Source organism: Microcebus murinus, chromosome X (genome assembly GCF_040939455.1).
Source record: "Microcebus murinus isolate Inina chromosome X, M.murinus_Inina_mat1.0, whole genome shotgun sequence".
In the NCBI taxonomy this organism is placed as follows: Eukaryota; Metazoa; Chordata; class Mammalia; order Primates; family Cheirogaleidae; genus Microcebus; species Microcebus murinus.
In genome coordinates this window covers 106321775-106339784 of record NC_134136.1, presented here as the reverse complement: position 1 = coordinate 106339784, position 18010 = coordinate 106321775, and the positions used below count along the sequence as shown (strand labels likewise).

At 35.0% G+C, this 18010-nt stretch overlaps 1 protein-coding gene across 15 annotated transcripts in view; it reads left to right on the top strand.

Annotated features, from left to right (window-relative positions):
• The window catches only part of DMD (dystrophin), a 2109452-nt gene that overhangs the window by 1400190 nt on the left and 691252 nt on the right, over positions 1 to 18010 (top strand). For all 15 annotated transcript variants that reach the window (XM_012756891.3, XM_012756894.3, XM_012756895.3 and 12 more), the window contains one exon: positions 15140 to 15241. In XM_012756891.3, the coding sequence (XP_012612345.1) occupies positions 15140 to 15241 (102 nt within the window). The remainder of the gene's footprint in view (positions 1 to 15139; positions 15242 to 18010) is intronic.

The following is an 18010-nucleotide window of genomic DNA, read 5'->3' as shown; positions in this document are numbered from 1 at the left end:
GGATTTGCACCAGGCAGACTAGAGTTCAAATCTTAGATCCATCATATTTTAGCTTATTACCTTAGGCAAGTTTCTAACCTTTCGTGACTCTAGCTTTTTAATCTGAAAAATGATAATGATGTCTGCTGAAAGGCTCTTCAGTAGAGATTGAGTGTGATTAATTAAGATGATTTATGTTAAGTGCACAGCAGAGTGTTTGCTCTTAGTATGTTTTCAATAAATGGTAGCAGTTAGTATTGCCTTTGTATGTACTAAATCTTTTCATCTTGACCCACTAATGAAAAGCCTGATCACATACCATATTTTATTGTTTTTACAATACTATTGATTAGAATATGCATCATTATTTTATTTTAACTAAGAAAAAAGTGCTGCCAATTAGACTATGACATGCCATCATCTTTAAAATGTGTACCAATTTCAGAGCAGCTAACCTATTAAAATAAAATAGGGGTCTTAGAATTGATGTTTCTAAAACTCATCAGAAAGTTTTCGTAAGTACAACTGAAAAAGGCTACCATTGACCACATCCAGCATCAAATTAATTATAAGGACATAGGGACACAGCTTACCAAGAAGGTAGCAATAGGCATCTCGCTTCAGTGGGATTCAGTAGGATTAGAAGGCACAGCAGTCTGTGAAGCATCCGCAGAGCCATCCAAGAGCTATTCACTTTGCAGCACTTGCCCACACCTAGATGGCAGCTCAGGTACAAAGGAAGGAGACTCACATAGAGGTGGTAGGTCAACCCAGGCCTAGGAACCTCTTGCACTCTACCTATGGGGTGGTGGTTTCAAAGTCTTTTTGGCAGTAGGATTATTTTGGCAAATGAAATATTACCAACAGATTACTTGATTTATTCAATAAATATTTACATATCACCTATTACATGCTAAACATGGTTTTAGGTACTAGATATGTAACAGTGAATAAAACATATACATTTTTCCTGCCCTCGGTAAGCTTACATTCTAATGGAAATGACACACAGTGAAAGATAAATTACAGTGCATCAGAGAGTGAAAAATGCTAAAGAGAAAAATGAAAGCATTGGATGGGGGTAGGAGACTTATGCACAGGGTAAGGTGAGGTGAGATGTGGCCTCCAGGGAAAGGCTTACTCATAAGGTGATATTTGAATAAAGATCTTAAGGAACTAAGGGAATGAATCAAGCAGATATCTCAGGAAAGAACAATCGATGTAGAGGAGATAGCAAATGCAAAACACCTGGGCCAGAGTATGTCAGGTGTATTCAAGTAAAAAAATAAGGAAGCCAGGGTGAATGGAGTCTAGCGAGCAAAGGGAGAGTAGTAGGAAGGATAGCCAGAGAGGTTAGAGATGATGGAGGGTAGGTCTTTCAGGGCATCCATGGGAGGACTTTGGCTGTTATTCTAAGTGAGAGTAGGAACCATGAAGTCATAAAGTGGTGTAAAGGACACTGGAAACTAAGAATGAGGGACAGTGGGAGGATGGTAAGGAATAAAATCTTACCTATCGGGTACAAGGTACACTATTCTGGTGATGGGCACACTAAAAGCCCTGACTTCCATATTATATAATTCATCCATGAAACAAAAACACTTTTGCCCCCTTAATATTTTTAAATAAAAATTATAAAAATGTTAAAAAAATTGATTAATTTGGCTGCTGTAATAAGATTAGTATAAGAAATGCAGAGAACAGATAGTAGTTATGAACAGATTCTTAAGGAGTTTAAATCTGCATTGTTCAGAGGGAAGTATTTGTGGAAACCTGAAGTCCTTATTTGGAAAACCTTTATACATACAGTTTTTTTTTTTTTATATGGCTAAATCTCTGATCTGATTTAATAGCAATATAGGACATTTCTTTTAACAAAATTCACTGATATTCCCCTGGTCTCACTACCTTCCTAAGTCCTTATTGGTAAAGTGTGTGGGTTCATAAGCCTGGCTATCTAGGTTACAATCCTGACGTGAATTGACTATTTGCAACAGAGACCATCTGGACCACAAAGACTCAAAAATAGACTAAAATATTTGCTGTCTATCCCTTTAAAGAAAAAGTTAGCCAATTATTGATGTAGAGAAATGGTTAGGTTCACGCTTTGTGGTTCTAAGAGCCTTCAAATACACATAACTATTCCACAATGCAAACATATATCAAAACATCATATTGTATCCCCAATATATATTTAGTTATTATTTATCAATTAAAAATAAATTTTTAAAAACTATGTGGGTATGTATTTTTAATTATCAAACATTACAAATGAATATTTCCTTTTAATTTCTCATATAGATTCATAGAGTTAAATAATTTATGATTATGCTTTAGAGCAGAGGTTAGCAGACATTTTCTGTAAAGGGCCAGATAGTAAATATTTTAGGCTACGTGAGTTATATGTTTCCTGTCACAACTGAATTCTGCCAGTGTAGCATGAATGCAGCCAAAAACGATATGTAAAAAAATGAGCATGGTTGTGTTCCAATAACACTGTATTTACAAAAACAGATGGAGGGCTGAATTTAGCCCTTGGACCATAGTTTGCTGACTCCTGCTTTAGGGCATTATAGTGTTGTTGGAAATGATCAGACCAGATATAACAACATCTGTGTTCTAGGCATATTAATTCATGAGTTGGGGCAATTCACTTAACTCCTCTGTGTTTTAGTATCTTTAATTATAAAATAAATGAAAATGACAGATATTAGTATAAGTAAAGGGTTAACAACACTCTTTGGCCCTCTGCATGAGAATTTGACCTTCAATCAACTTGCTAGCTGCATTGTCTCTGGAAAGCTGATAAACTTGGAATGTCATATGTATTAGCAAGCAGTATTGCTTCTGATAAAAAAGTGACCTTGCTTAGTAAATTACATCTTGCTTAGGTGTTCTATGAATGAACTATAAATGCCTAAAGGAAAATCATAGTTTTGGGGATTCCCTAACTGCAGCAACTCTTGTAACTGGGCATGCCCCTTTCACAGACCTTGGAAACTCTACCTATGTTATTTAACAGTGGACAGCTTCCAAGAGAGGCTTCTAGATGTCATTCTCATTACTTAATGATCACACTTATGTCCACTCTTTTGTTGGCCTTGAACATTTCAAGTATGTGGCTTAGTAGATTATATCTTCTTGGTTTTACAACACTTGCCGCTTTAAAAATCAATACTGAATTATACTTTGTATATGTGGACAGATTATTTTTGAAATCCATAAATCTCTAAATCAGAAAAAAAGCCTCCCTTTGGTGGGCTGCCTTTGATTAGCTCAGAATGGAAAGAGAGAACCTGTCATTCTTTGTCAATCAGCTTGGCACGTACTTGACAGCATGCAGTTACAGTGAAAGAGAGCCGCGTTGCAGTGGTCTAGCAAACCTAATTGTAGATAAATAAAAGAACAGTCACCCAGCATGAAAGGAAAGAGAAAGAAACTCAACTGCACAATGTTGTGTTTTTCCATCCGTCAGCCTTCATTTGTCAGAGTCTGCCTGACAATCTAGGCTGGAGAAGTCAGGCTATAACAGAATATTGATTCCATTTCATTTTTTGTTTCTTCCTACCCTTTTACCAAACAGTTTGTATGTGAAATGAGAGATAGTGCAGTCAATATATGTGACCAGGGCACATTTATTTTGTAGGCTTACTTTGGTCTTTTCATCCCAGAAAGCCATATATTTTTTCTGTGTTGTCTGTTTGTTTTACTATAATATTGCTATTGTCAGCTCTTGCTGCAGTAACAAAGAACCCCAAAATTCCAGTGACATATAACAACAAATATTACTCACTCATGTGTCTGCAAATCAGCTGTATCTTTGCTCCACACTGTGAGTCAATAAGGCCTTCTCTATCCAGACTGTGGATCTGCTCCAGATGGCTTCTCATTCCAGGACTCAGGCTGAAAGAGCAGCTTTTATATGGCATATCATTCTCTCATGGTGGAAGATAGGAAAAAGAGCAACTAGCAAATCTTGAATTGCCTTTAAAGATCCAGCTCAGAGCTACTATACAGTCATTTCTGCCCACAGACCATTGATCAAAGTAAGGCACATGAGCAAGCTCAAAATAAAAGAGGGAAGAAGTCTAGTCACCCACAGGGCACTCATATTAAGAGAGGGAATGAATAATAATTAACTAATAAATCCATTATAGTATCTATAAATATCTTAGACTTTCATTGATTCTAAAATGCATTTATTTTACATTTCAACACCTTGAAATTAAGATATGTTACATACTAGATAGTATCTACAAAGTCTGAAACATTCTTAGCCGTTTATATAACAATAGTGGTCCTTCCAATCAATGATAGATTAAATAGAAAAACTGTTAATTGTGGTGGTTGACAAAATAGCCAAATGGCAGAAAATACTCTTTACAAATAAGAAAGTTCTAAGTGAAAGGACTCTTATGTTTCTCAAAAAAAAGCTGTCATTTTTATCTTGAATTTCTTTATTTTCAGTAGTAGCATGCATACCTCCTTCAGATCAGCTTATTTGAATAAAAAATTCATTAATAGTAGATTTTCTATCTATTCATATATTCATTTTGAGAAGATCAATTGGAATACAAAAGTGCAATTCCCTTGTTTAAAACTATTTTGTAGCTTCTCCACTAAGGTCCTAAGGGTGATATAAAAACTACTTCTTTCCTCTAGCTCTGGTTTTCTATTCCTGAACCATTTTCCTCATTCCTCCACATGATATCTCAATACTACTTCTGGTCCTGTCTTTGTATATTCCAGATTCCCTCTTGGAATACTTTATAATCCATCCTCTTGTAAATCAGGTGCATGAGCTGTTTCTGCTCCAAGCCATTGCTCAAACCCTTCTTCCTCGACCCTCTTGTTGTCCATCAAACACAGAACTAATTAGTTCCTGCTCTGTGCTCCATTGTACATTGCAATGTGTTGGTCGTTATATAAGTTATATCAGAGGCACTCTAACCTTAATATGTGTTTGTGTATCTGTATTTTTACATTCCAAATTTCTAGCTCAGACACTGAAACACAGTAAACATTTAATAAATGTTTGCCAAATGAACAACTAAATAAATGAATGTTTAAGCATATGTGAAAATGCTGTTTATATCCTCCTTATAGTGTGTGTGAGATATATATTCATAATATATATTCATATATTCTAAGGTTAGCAATAGGTAAGATGAAGAAAAGTAAATTAAATAAAAGGAAGGAAAATGAGGCAAAATGTATCCGTTATACAATCCCTGAGAACATCAAATTTCTAGTTAAACACAGACACATACACACACACACACACACACACACACACAATCAGCTTAATGTTGAATTAGAAATGCAATGTTCAATAAATCAATTCTTATAAAATGTAAGTATATATTAATTTGCCTATAACTAGCTACTTTCATGTTCAAAGGTTGCTTTTTTTTTTTTGGCCTTTGTTCATCATCAACTTTTGCTTCACTGCTTGACAGATCAGCAGATACCCAATTTAGTAATGCTTTTTAATAAGAAATAACTAAAGGTGCTTAGAATTATGACATTCCAAAAACCTATTGGGAATGGATCTAAAATTACACCATGATATTCTCCTTGTGAATATTAATAAAGCCTTACTCCCTATTACCTAATTAATACAAATCGTCAATAGTGAATTGTCAATACTATAAAGAAACTAAAACTCTTATCATATCATAAAGATCTTAATTCCTGGTGTGCAATTTTGCATTGCAGAGGTCATTAAGACTAAGGCAGGGGAAGAAAATGTAAATGGAAATGTTCTGTTATTAGAAGTGAGTTTTCTTGGTTGAAATCCCATGAAGCCTTTCTTGTCTGAATGTTCTTTGAAGTTGAACACTTTCTACTTACAAAACCTGGCCACTATAATTAGCTATGTTTCCATTTTAGTGGCGGCCTTTTCACCTCATCTTAAATCATATAAAGATGTGAGGCCATTTGTGAGATAAAAGGTTTACTCAAACCAATTCTCTGACCTGGATATCAGAGGTTCGGCAATCATAAACCCACTAAGAGAAACCCTTGGAGCATTTCCAAGGCTATGTAAGAATTTATTACCTTTTCTGTGGGAAGAGACAGGATTTTCTCTCATTTTATGTGCTGGAATAATGTATTGGAATTAAAGAGTAGGAGAAAGAATTAACATGTCTGTCAGTTTTAGCAAGTCATGGTAAGCACATGTGCACACATGCATGCACATGTATGCACACATGGTCTACACAACAAAATGAGGAAGAAAGTGGGGATTGAGTGATAGTATCTGTGAAATTAGATAAACTTTTTTATAGGAGGGTATTAGGAAAAATCTACGAAAAAACACAGTATTTGATACATAGTAAATGTTTAGCAACTCTACTTCATTAGTATTATTATAACAACTAATATCATTATAGTAGTCCGTTGCCATTTTCAGCACAGTTAAGAATTTTAGCATCATTTTCTTACCTTTGTATAGTCATATGGTTTCTCTGGGGTTGTTTGTTGCATTGCTTTTTGGCTTTTCTCAGTTAAGTTTTATTTGCATGAAGGAATAGCTAAGTTTTTAAATTTATTTCACCTATAATTTAATTTTTAGGATAATTTTCAGCTTTTTATATTGTATTTTCCTCCCACTCACTTAAGAAAAATATACTCAAGAATATTTTAAGTGAATTTAATTAGATTTACTACAGTTGACCCTTCAAGCAATAATATCTTGCCCTGAATATCTGACCTATCTTTGAACTAATAAATTCAAACTGCAAATAAATGTAGTGAGGTAAATTGTAGAAATTCATCTTCAAAATAGTTTTTCTACAGTGATTTATCAAAGATGCATATAATTAAAGATCCAATTCTCCAAAAATGTGCCAAAGAGAAATAACCACAAAGAATTCAGAGCTAAACATGAATTCTTTCACACATTGCTCTATTTCTTTAGGATCAATAATAAATCTCATCCAGGTACGTAAACTCATCATTATTTCATTGGAGGATAAAGAGATGACAATAGTAATAATAGAAAGACAAGCTAATAGAAAACATTTCTATGGAGAGAAATGAGGTGACTTTACAATGTTCATTCACCAGAGGACTAAATCTAGGGCTACTTTGGTGAACTGAAAAGGGAATATTCTACTTCCTGCAGGTGTAAAATATAGTCATTTCATTTGGCATGCCAACTGTACTTTAATCCATCATCTAGCAAGCACCTACTTAGGACTTGGAGTGCTACATGATATTTGGGCTACCCTAATGTCAGCCTTGATGTAATTTCTGTTCATCTTTCAATGAAAATTTTATTAATTAAAGTTTGTATATGCATTTCTTAAGGAAATTCCTTGTAATATTAAATGCAGTTTCTTAACCCTGCCTATTTGTTTGCCACTGCCTTCTGAATAGTAGCACTATTCTTTGTGATCTTTGGAACTCTTTGTGGTAGAAGAATATGAGTCAAGGAGAGAAGAATGCTAATCGCTTGGCTACATACCTGAAACATTGATAAAGTTGTTGACCATTTTGTATTCATTTTCTGAAGGTATATAATTTATACTGGATTGCACTTATAAACAATTTTAAAAGAAAAAATATCCAGTCCTCACAAAATGTGTTTTTTTTTGTATTTTGTATTCATTTTTTATTTCAGCATATTACAGGGGTACAGATGTTTAGTTTACATATACTGCCTTTGCCCCACCTGAGTCAGAGCTTCAAGCATGTCCATCTCCCAGACCGTATGCACTGAACCTATTAGGTGTGTACATACCCATCCCCTGCGCCCCCCTCTAACCTGCCCAACACCTGATGAATGTTACTACTATATGTGCACATAAGTATTCATCAATTAGTACCAATTTGATGGTGAGTACATGTGGTGCTTGTTTTTCCATTCTTGGGATACTTCACTTAGTAGACTGAGCTCCAGCTTTAGAACAAAACATACTTTAAATTTAAACTTACTACAATTTTGTAAGGTTTTTCTAAAAAGCATGTTAAGAGTATTTTATCATAGAGAATGAATTAGTACTCTTATAATTTTCTTTCATAATTATTATCACTAAAGATTGTGTGTATGGTGCTAGTAGTAACATTCATTGCATGTCGGGCAGATGGGAGGGGGGAGGAGGGGATGGGTAAATTCACACCTAATGGGTGCAGTACACACTGTCTGGGGGATGGACACACATGAAGCTCTGACTCGGGTGGGGCAAGGGCAATATATGTAACCTAAACATTTGTACTCCCATAATATGCTGAAATAAAAGAAAATTTAAAAGATCGTGTGTGTGTGTGTGTGTGTGTGTGTGTGTGTGCTTTGATTTTCCAGAGCAAACATCACCATTCATTTGTTTCACTTAAGGCAGAAGCTAGACTAACTGACTTTGTTATAGTTGCTACCAAAGTAAGATATATCTAGTCAACTTATCATTGCCTAAAACCTGTTTGCTGAATTTTAAAAAGAGGAGCATGTAGTAAATTTTGGGGATGCAGAATCTGATATTCTATTCACAAGGAAAACAGCATCTGATATTCTATTCACAAGGAAAACAGCATTAGATTTGAACTCCCTTTCTTTTATTATCCTCCCATGTAGAGATATATTCAGTATTAGTATTTCTATTATTTCTTTAGCTTCATTGCTTATCTGTAATACGTAACATAGTGACAACCCTCTTCATATAATTCTTTCTTCATTTCCCTTTAGGATTTCTACAAGCTCCTGATTCAAACTCTTCTGCTTTCTTTGCTCATTGGTTGTCTTTCATTGATTCATCTTTTCTCTCTTATACTATGGAGATAAATAGATAATTCTGGCTCTATCCTCTTCCCCCACTCTACAAATATCATTAGAACAATTTTGTCCAACTGCTGCTTTTATACTCCAAATCTATATTTTTAGCCTGATCGCTAATGTGCACACAAGACTTGTTTTTCCAATTGCCTGATGTACATCTGCATCAATGATACTCATAGGTTCCTTGACTCCTGCATCCAACCTGAACTGATTAACATACTTCCATATGCAGGCTTACCTATCTTTCTTACACACATAGTCACTTTCTCCCAAGCTATAAAATTTCAACGACTCTCAAAATTTTCTTTTCCCTGATCAAATCCTGCCATTCCTGTACCCACAACATCTTAAGAGTGATCTTTCTTCAGGGGCTGGGCACAGTGGCTCACACCTGTAATCCCAGAATTTGGGGAAGCTAAGAAAGGAGGATTGATTGCTTGAGGCCAGGAGTTCAAGACCAGCCTAGGCAACATAGCAAGACTCTGTCCCTACAACAAATTTTTAAAAATTAGCCAGGTGTGCTGACTTGAGCCTGTAGTCTCAGCTACTTGGGAGGCTAGGAAAGAGGATCGCTTGAGCCCAGGAGTTTGAAGTTGCTGTGAGCTATGATGATGCCACAGCACTCTAGCCCAGCCAACAGAGTGAGACCTTGTCTCAAAAAAAAAAAAAAAAAAAAGTGATCCTTCCTTAGCATCCATGCTGCTCCAGTTTGTTCAATAAGTACTTGGACTTCTAAAGGAATTTCCTAACTATGTTCCTTCCACCAACCTCTTATCCTTAAAATCTTTCTTCCAATCTACCACTAGAGTTACCATCTTAACTTCTTAAAAGAGTCAAATCAGGGTTGGTTCCTAACAAATATTACAAACTAAGAAGTTCTTGGTATATACAAACATTTGAGAGAGGGAGAGAGAGAACTTTGTTTTGACCTCCATTAACAACTGAAAGATCTTACATATATATTTGAAGAGACTTAGGGCCTTGCTTTGGATTGGGATTTGATTATTGCTCGTTTTATCTTCTGTCCAGACTACTCAAACTTTCTCCACATCAGCAATAAGGTTGTTTCACTTTTTTTTATCATTTGTGTGCCCACTAGTGTAGCCCTTTGAATTTTGTTCAAGAACTTTTCCTTTTCACTCACAACTTGGTTAACTATTTAATGCATGAGGCCTAGTTTTTTGGCCTATCTCAGCTTTTGACATGCTTCCTCATTAAACTTAATCATTTCTAGCTTTAGATTTAAAGTGAGAAATGTGTGACTTGTCCTTTCCCTTGAACACCTAGAGGCTATTACGGGGTTATTAATTGGCCTAATTTCAATAATTGTTGTGTCCTAGGGAATACAGAGACTGAGGAGAAAGAGACATGAGGTAATCGCCAGTCTGTGGAACAATCAGAACACATACAACATTTATAAATTAAGCTCATTGTCACATATGGGTGCCCCAAACAATTACAATAGTAACATCAGATATCGCTGATCACAGGTCACCATAATAGTTATAAAAATAATGAAAATGTTTGAAGTATTACAAAAATTATCAAAATGTGACACAGATACATGAAGTGAGCACATGCTGTTGGAAAATGGTGCCAATAGAGTTGCTTGACTCAGGGTTGCCACTAACCTTCTGTAAAAAATGAACTATCTGTGAAGCCAGTAAAGCAAAGCTCAATAAAATGAGCTCTGCCTGTATGTTTATACACGTGTATATACATATGCCTGTGTGTATTATATATGCATATTTTACATGTATATGGATGTGTATATTACCATATATATCAAATACACATACCTATGTACATAGATATATAACATACATCTATATGCATATATGTGCAAAGACTAGAAATTTTTCTAGTGCTGTATTCCAGTGTCTAGCCTATGGATAATGCAGTGGGTATCTTCTGAATACACACTCCATTTTAAGAAATCTTAATCTTTTTGAAAAGTTGGAATAATATTAGAAGTTTGGTGTCCAGTGCAAAAGGTTTTACTGTAAAAATATTATGAAAAATAGAAGTTGTGTGTAATGTATCAAATATTCATTATTTATCTTTATTTTGGGATGGGGACAAGTTAAATTTAGGGACTCTGAGGAGAATATGTTCATTCCATGTGCAACAAGTGAAGAAGAAAAGTGAAGTGGGAGTGTTGGAAGGAAATGAGCATGTGTCTCTGTGTCACATTTTGGTAATTCTCACAATATTTCCACTTTTCCATTATTTTTATAACTGCTATGGTGGTCTGTGATCAGTGATCTTTGATGTTACTATTGTAATCGTTTGTGGTAGCATGAACTGCATGCTACCACATGAGAGGTTTTAATACTCATAGAAGTTGATGGTTTTTAGAGGAAGCCCTCCAGACCCTCCAGATTTTCTCTTCCACTAAAATTGCAAACTAAAATTAATGAATATTTAGTACATATCGAGTACAATAATTATAAAATGCCTGATTTGAGGTCCCACATTCACATATCTGTTACGTAAAATATTCATTTGATTGCTAAAACATTTGTATTTGTGGTCTTTTTTTAGTTCCCTAGATGAAGATTAAATTATATAAATAATTTGGCTAATAAGGAAAATAGTGAAGAAATGAAATTTTAACTAAAAGGAAGTCAATGAAAGGATTAATTAAGTATAAAATAATCCCATTTTAATTTATCACAGAAATGAGTTTTTAAGGTCTTGTTGCAATAAATAACATGAAGATGTAAAAATTTTTTAAAATAATACTTAAAGCAAATGCAGAAGCAGAGGAGCAGAGTCTGTGTTTAACTCTAGCTAATTACTTAGAAAGAAAATTATCTGTGCCATGAAAGCATTCAACTGTCTGCATGAACAAATGTCTCTATCAATACACAGCCTAACTCAGTTCCCACAGGCTCAATGTGCAACAATATTTGCCTATTCACATTTTTTTTTAATTTAGCACCTACTATGTGATAGGCACTGCCAAGGATATAATGAGTAAACAAGGTAGATATGGGTTTTGCCCATAGAGGATAATTCTATAGAAATGGTCAAAACTCTATATACACAGAGGTATTTTTGACTAATTGCAAGGCATTATGAAGTATGAAACAAAGGACTTGAATAATTTAAATAAGACTTCATATGTTTGTTGGACATTAGTCTGTCTTCTTTTAAAAAGTTTCTGTTCATGTCTTTTGCCCACTTTTTGATAGGATTGTTTGATTTTTTCTTGCTGATTTTCCTGAGTTCTATATAGATTCTAGTTATCAGCCCTTTATTGGATGTGTAGCATGTGAATATTTTCTCCCATTATGTAGATTGTCTGTTTGCTCTCGTGATAGTTTCCTTGGCTGTGCAGAGCTTTTTAATTTGATAAAGTCCCATTTGTTTATTTTTGTTGTTGCTGTGATTGTCTTTGGGGTCTTCTTCATAAATTCGTTGCCTAAGCCAGTGTCTACAAGAATTTTTCCAATATTTTCTTCTAGAATTCTTATAGTTTCATGCCTTAGTTTTAATACATGAGTGGATTAATAAAATGTGGTATATGTATACCATGGAGTTCTACTCAGCCACAAAAAACAATGGAGATATATCACCTCTTGTATTATCCTGGATAGAGCTGGAGCCCATTCTACTAAGTAAAGCATCCCAAGAAAGGAAAAACAAGCACCACATATACTCACCATCAAATTGGTATTAACTCACCAACACTTATATGCACATATAGTAGTAACATTCATCGGGTGACAGGCAGGTGGGAGGGAGGAGGGGTTGGGTATATATACACCTAATGGGTGTGATGCGCACCATCTGGGATGGTCATGCTTGAAGCTCTGACTTGGGTGGGGCAAGGGCAATATATGTAACCTAAACATTTGTACCCCCATAATATACTGAAATAAAAATAATTAAAATAATAAATAGACTTCAGCGTGGCAGAGGGAACAATGGTCTTTGGTATCATTTTTTCAAAAATTCCCATGAAAGAGAGTGACTATTGTTGCATCAAGAAGCCATAATCCTACTGATGCATTTTGCCTCATTTCACATGGTTTGGCTACAGGGTTTATTTGGAATCTCTATGCATACTCCACAATACCCATGAATTTGCAGGCCAAGTCTGATTCTCCTTTATTATCAGAGAGGTATTAAATTTTATCAGCACATATGATAATGTGAAATTGATTCAGATGGTGAAGTAAAATTTCTTTATCCTTAGAAATAGCATTAATTAGAACAAGTCTTTTAGGTGTTATTAGTTAATATGTCATGTTAATATAAGTTATTGTGAGATGCAAAGAGGTAGTTTATACTAGTGGAAATAACATGTACTTTCTATTCAGACCAACTGTGCTTGAATATTAATTCTACTACTTTCTGTGGAATTATGAGCAAGTTATTCACATCATTATCACCATCACTACTACTACCCCAGCCACCCCAGCCTCATTTTCTTATCTATAAAGTGGGAATCTATTTGAATCAGGGTTTGGGGAAGGTAAATAGTAGTCATTATACAAATGGTAACTATACTATCATTGATAATATAGACTATGGATGCAATGAAGCCAATCAGAAAACTTTTTCTATTACCAGTAATTACCAATATCATTGAATATCACAAGAAAAGTCTCTGGTAGTCAGTGAAAAAATAGAAAATAGTGGTTTATCTTAGATAAACATATATAAAGTGAATGGCGGTGACACTGCTTCAAGTTAACTCATCAGTTTAGATGTATAATGCATATATATATATTAAATGTATAATTAGGCATCACATATGGATTTGGCTTGGTAATTTATGATATACATACATCATACATGTATCAGTGGAAAGATGAAGTTACTTTTTTCTTCTCTTAAATCATTTTACCTTACTAAAGATATGTGCTTTACTTCTTTTCTCTTTCTTTTAAAATAGTATGTTTTATTTTCTTTCAGAGTATTTTGAAACTATGTAACCATTTACTACACCAAAATGTTTTGCAAATTGGGATTTAAGGGTGAATGAAGGGCCTCTTCAGAATTCAGTGCCTAAAACTAGATGTTTCCCCTTCCTGATCTAAGAGCTATTTCTACCACTAGCAAAGAGTTACAGTCATTCTGGGTACTGCACTTTAAAGGAAAAATACTTTTTCTTGGCAATGGGCAGTGATACCATCGATTAGCAGTTCTATAAGAGTGAAATAGCTAAACTTCTTTCTAAAGGAACTGAAATTTGCACCATAACCATTAAACACAAGGTTAGTTATGGACACTTTTGATCAAAGTGCCTGTCTCCCGCTGGTATTTATTATAAAAAGACCTAGAGAAATAGTCCCTCTCAAGAGCATGTGCTGAGCACCCATAAGTAGCAAGACATCCTACTGTGCAGTATGATATTACAGTAATTTGGGTTCAGGGGTTTCTTGCACTGATGTGTGCTGACAGAACAGGTACAAACACAGTATATAAAGGGAACAGTGGCATGAAAACACATACACACAGCAGTGCTAGGAGTCTCCAGGGTAGGAGAGAGAGGAAGAGAGATATGGGTTAATCAGGAGCTGCTCTCTGGGGAAGACTGCCCAAGCTCTGACTGACGTCTGACATTGATTAATCGATACTCTATCCTAGTGTTTAACAAGTGTTCCATCCAGAAAGTCTTCTGTAATATTTAACTTCACTTCCTTCAGCTTCAATTTATGCACATTTCTTTTGTCCTCTCTTCAAGAGAGCTAGACAGCAGGCAGGAACAAAACCCTTTATATTCATATATCTAAAGGGCTTTCTTTTTCTGTCATTCTTCAGTCTTCTCCAGGCTAAGGAAAAACAAACAATAAAAAAATTAGTTTAATCATTCCTCAAAGGACCTATTTAATTTGACTGCTTAATAAATAATAAGCTTTGATACTGTGCTTTAAGTATTTACTCTTTGGAAAGAAATTTAATAATTCTGACAGTGATGTGGAAAGAATTATTTGATTTGTATTTTAAAACAAACTTACATTCAAAGCCCAAAACAAAAATCTTGTAAAATAAGAGGTTTATAAAGTAAAATGAACATTAAGATTATTGAGGCTAATACTAGTATGTATTCATATAAATTATATTAATAACTTATACCTCATTATTGCCTTTTGCTTTTTTGAAAGTAGAAAGTTAGTGTCTTTGTGTCTATATAATAGCATTATTATGTAATTTGAGAAGATATTGGATTAATTTTTTTTTTTTTACTTTAGTGTGTTTTACAGAGACCTCTGTTTGTTTTCTCTGCACCGGAAGCTACATTTTTGTGCCCCTGTGTACCAAGCAGAAATTGATCTGCAATACATGCGGAGTCTCCAAGGGTATATTTAAATTTAGTAATTTTATTGCTAACTGTGAAGTTAATCTGCACTATATGGGTTTTTTCCCCAGGAAATTGAAGCAGCAGTTCGAGCTAAACAACCGGATGTGGAAGGGATTTTGTCTAAAGGGCAGCATTTGTACAAGGAAAAACCAGCCACTCAGCCAGTGAAGGTAATGAAGCAACCTCTAGCAATATCCATTACCTCATAATGGGTTATGCTTCCCCTGTTGTACATTTTCCATTGACGTGGTCTATTTATAATCAATGAAATAACTTGTAAGGAAATATTGCCCATACTGTAATAGCAGAGGCAAAGCTGTCTTTTTGATCAACATATCCTATTTATATATTGTGATCTTAAAGCTATTAACGAGTCATTGCATTAAAGGACTCATTTCTGTCCTGGTGTGCTGCCATCAATACCAAAAGTAGTCCCACCTTCAAGGTAGATTAAATTCTTTGGGGCTTTATTGCTTTGCTTGCCAGCCTTGATGCTTTTCATATTGTTTGGCTTAATTCAAATCAAGCTACTGCATCATACTGTCTGTCTCTAACAGCTGTAAAGAATCACAATATAGTCCGTGACCTTTCTTTTCTCTGTTGCTCTTTCTTATGAAAGAGGAAAATTGGCGTTTGGGCTTCAGTACTTTATGGGGTCAAGAATTTTTAGTGAAATGTCATGTAATTGCTTCTCTCTTTGGTAAAAAGGTGGCCTGGGAGAAATCTTTCTACTTCTTTTCCTTCTCCATGTGCATTTTGAAGTCTAGGGCACATTTATTCACAGGCTATTACAAGAGAAGAGAGATGGAAAGCCAGGTCAGTTTTCAAAAAAATAGCTAATCAATGGATTCCATTTGTAAATGAGAGTCCAGTGATAAATAGAAGTTAGAAACATGATACCTTATTCTCTGTACCTGATCAAAATTATAATGTCTCCCATTATGATGAAGGTTCTCGAGAGCCTATAATGGTGGCTGTTTATTGATCAGTCTTGGTTTTCTCAGCTAATGTTACAGGCTGAGATATAGTGAGCCTTGCTCTCATGTTTAAAATGACTCTAAAACAGTTCAGGTCAATAACCTCATTATACAAAACCAGTTTGTCCTTGCAAACAATATTACCATGACTTAGACTCTGTCTCTAAGGTCACCACTTAGTTTCCCTTGTGTTTGGCCTAAGCATCATTTCTAGAAGATTGTTTGTTTTTCTCACAGTTTACAAGGGAGTTTTCCTTAGGTAAATTTAAAGTTTGGGCCTGTACATAATGTCCTAAAACCAGATGCTAAAAGGCACAGGTTTCTCTGTAGATATCAACATACATTTATTCAGGAATATATTGCCCCCATCCCTAAAATCCAAAAAAAATAATTTGCATCCAGTTCTAAGCCTGGTATGATCATTTTTCATAAACTAACAATATGTTCAGTATTTAAACTGGAGAGCTACAGAAAGTCCTGAAAGCAGCAGATTTTAGGGTTTCTGTTCATGTTTTGAAGAAAGCCAGTCCCTAGACTGGTTAACAGAATGACTTTCATTGTAGCAAATCATGAAATGGACAAATGAACCATTGCCTAAGTCCATTCTTTCTACTCTTGGTGGATTCTCAAAGACTTTATTCCATATGGTATATATGTGACTATGAACCAGGGTTTGGCACTAATTGTTACTGATAAACATATGTACATTTAATTTGGCTTTTAATTTTGTGCTTTTGTAAATAATGAGAAGGAAAAGTCTTAATTGGAAGTCAAGGAGAAACATTTTGCTTTCTTTATATGTAAAACAATCCAAGCAGTTGATGCTAATTTGTCACACCTCCACCCACACACTCAACTCTTGGGCCACTTTGAGATCAGAATTGGAATCTGCTATGCATGAGCATATCTACTTTCCACTGTTGCAGTAGTGATGCAAAGGGGAATTACTTTTCCGAAAGAAAAAGAAAGAACAGAAAGCTATAACTTCTCTTTCACATCCCTTACAGCCATTTTGTAGCAGTCAGCACTGTTTTTTTCTTTCCTTCTTTTCTCCTTCCTTGTTCCCCCATTTCCTCTGAATTCAGCTCATTTGAGAGAAGCAGAACATAAATGAAAAAACTATTTCTATCCTACCACTTCTCCCTTGGGCTTGGAGAAGATTCAACGTATGAAGTCAATAGGGGCGAAAAGGCAAGATTGATTTGGAAGTTATGGAGTGTGAAAAAATAGTTGATTCACACATCACTCTTGATATGGACCATGACCTTGGAAACACCTGAAGATTAGCTGGAGTTTGTTGTAGACTGAAACACTATAGAGGCAACCACACAGTTTGAAATATAACACCCAGCAATACAAGGTAGAAAGCTGTGAGGGCTGTTTAAAATCTTTGCATGGATCAAAAACATCTTTTTAAAGGTTAGGGATGATTTTTCTAAAGGGTGATCCATTGCTCTGATAGTACATGAACAAAGCCTTTTCAATTTTGAGTCTGCATATCAAAATTTTTAAATTATGCAATTTCTAATGTCTCTTCCTTAACTCTGTGCTTTCTCATCTCTTAATAGAAGGGGAAAGGATCTGAATAGCCTGCAGTATGTTTTCATGATAAAAGTTCGTTTTTGGTTTTTGGTTTTTGGTTTTCAGAGGAGGAGATGCATGTGGAAAGTATAACAATTGTGAAGAAGAAGGTGATATTCTTTAAAAAGAGAATGAAAGTCACTCATGATTTATATATGTGTGTGTAAGTTCCAGTATTTAAATGGATAATTAATATGTCCACTGCTTGCAGGCATTCTAATTAAAGACACAACAGACAGAGAATGCTTCTGTCTTAGGAAATTGTCTGTTGGCACCTCCACGTTCTGCATCAGACAGCCTGTCTGTCCAGCTCCTACCCTCACCTCCCAAGCTGAGTTTTGATTGGAAGTTGGGCTCCTCCCTGTTCAGCTTCTTTCCTTT